The sequence below is a fragment of the Suricata suricatta genome, chromosome 2, assembly GCF_006229205.1.
Source record: "Suricata suricatta isolate VVHF042 chromosome 2, meerkat_22Aug2017_6uvM2_HiC, whole genome shotgun sequence".
Lineage (NCBI taxonomy): Eukaryota > Metazoa > Chordata > Mammalia > Carnivora > Herpestidae > Suricata > Suricata suricatta.
In genome coordinates this window covers 173,279,225-173,280,592 of record NC_043701.1, presented here as the reverse complement: position 1 = coordinate 173,280,592, position 1,368 = coordinate 173,279,225, and the positions used below count along the sequence as shown (strand labels likewise).

The 1,368-nt window shown below is 59.6% G+C and overlaps 1 protein-coding gene across 1 annotated transcript in view; it reads left to right on the top strand.

Annotated features, from left to right (window-relative positions):
• Positions 1-866: 866 nt before the first annotated feature.
• Positions 867-1,368, top strand: part of VAX1 (ventral anterior homeobox 1) — a 3,730-nt gene continuing 3,228 nt past the window's right edge. The window contains 1 exon segment of the mRNA XM_029916998.1: positions 867-1,107. Within this exon segment, the coding sequence (XP_029772858.1) occupies positions 867-1,107 (241 nt within the window).

Below are 1,368 nucleotides of genomic sequence, written 5' to 3'. Positions count from 1 at the left end.
AGATACTTTTTGGGAAAACTTTTCCTCCCCCCCTTCTCCCCCCTAGAGGCAACCTCTTTCTTCTGCAGCAGGGTGTGGGAGCGTTTTTGTTGGTTTCTTTTTCCCTCCCCCCTCCTCCCTCATTCAGCTCTATCTGTCGAGTGTACAGAAAACCCCTCTAGCCAGTATGTGAGCAGGAGGGTCAAAGGCAAAGGGAAAGTTAATAATGCCTGCTAATGGTACTAACAATTCAGGATGAATCTTGTCAAAAGTTTTTCTGGAAGTGTGGGTCTTTGATTGTGCGTTTCCTGAAAGCAAGACCAGTCATTTCCGTTTGTTCACTGGCTAAACCCCTACTTGATTGGGGACAAGGACAGAAACCATCCATTACGATCTGATATATTATCCAAACAATTTAGTGTATTCATGAGGTAACCGAAACGTGGGGGCTGCGAAATTACCCGTAATCAATTGCAACTGCGAGTGTGCGTCCCCGCGGGTGTCGGACCACTGGAAGTCGCCGCCTCAGTCACAGGCGGGAGCCGCAGCATTTCGGAGTTGCTACCTGATCGCCAGGCTGGGGACACTGGACGTGCTCAGAGGACGCGGACGCTGACGAGCCTCTCCGCGGCTCCACCGGGATCCGGGATCACACCCGCCGCCTGTCCGCGAGCGCGCCACTCTCCGGTCGCCGCTGACCCGCCCGCAGCCGCCGCAGTCGCCCCGCGGGGACATTCATTCTTGCCGCTTGCCTCTCTCTGGGCAGGGCGCAGGAGCTCCTTTGTAGGATTTTGTCCCCGCGGTGCCTCTTTTTTTTTCCCCCCTTTTTCTTTTTTTTTTTCTCTTTTTCTTTTCTTTCTTTTTTCCTTTTTCTCCCCCCCCCCCCAATGTTCGGGAAATCAGACAAAATGGACGTTCGGTGCCACTCGGACGCAGAGGCTGCCCGGGTCTCGAAGAACGCGCACAAGGAGAGCCGGGAGAGCAAGGGTGCGGAGGGGAACCTCCCCGCCGCTTTCCTCAAGGAGTCGCAGGGCGCCTTCTCTGCGTCGGGCGCCGCGGAAGATTGTAACAAAAGTAAATCCAATTCCGCTGCCGACCCGGATTACTGCCGCCGGATCCTGGTCCGAGGTAGGGATGGGGTCGGGCTGCGGGGCGCGCGTGCTGGGGGGGAGGACTCGGGGGCCCGAGCCGCGCGCTTCCCCAGACGCAGGCCGGCGGGGAGGAGGTGTCGGTTGCGAACTCGGAGAAAGTTACTGGCCTTGCCCCCCCTCCGTCCTCCCCCCCGCCCCCGGTCTGGCCGGACGCTGGGCACTCGCACCTGGGGCGCGCTCACCCCTGCAGCCCAGACCCTCCAAGCCCCGCGGGGCCCCGCCGGGCCCCGCCTTCCGG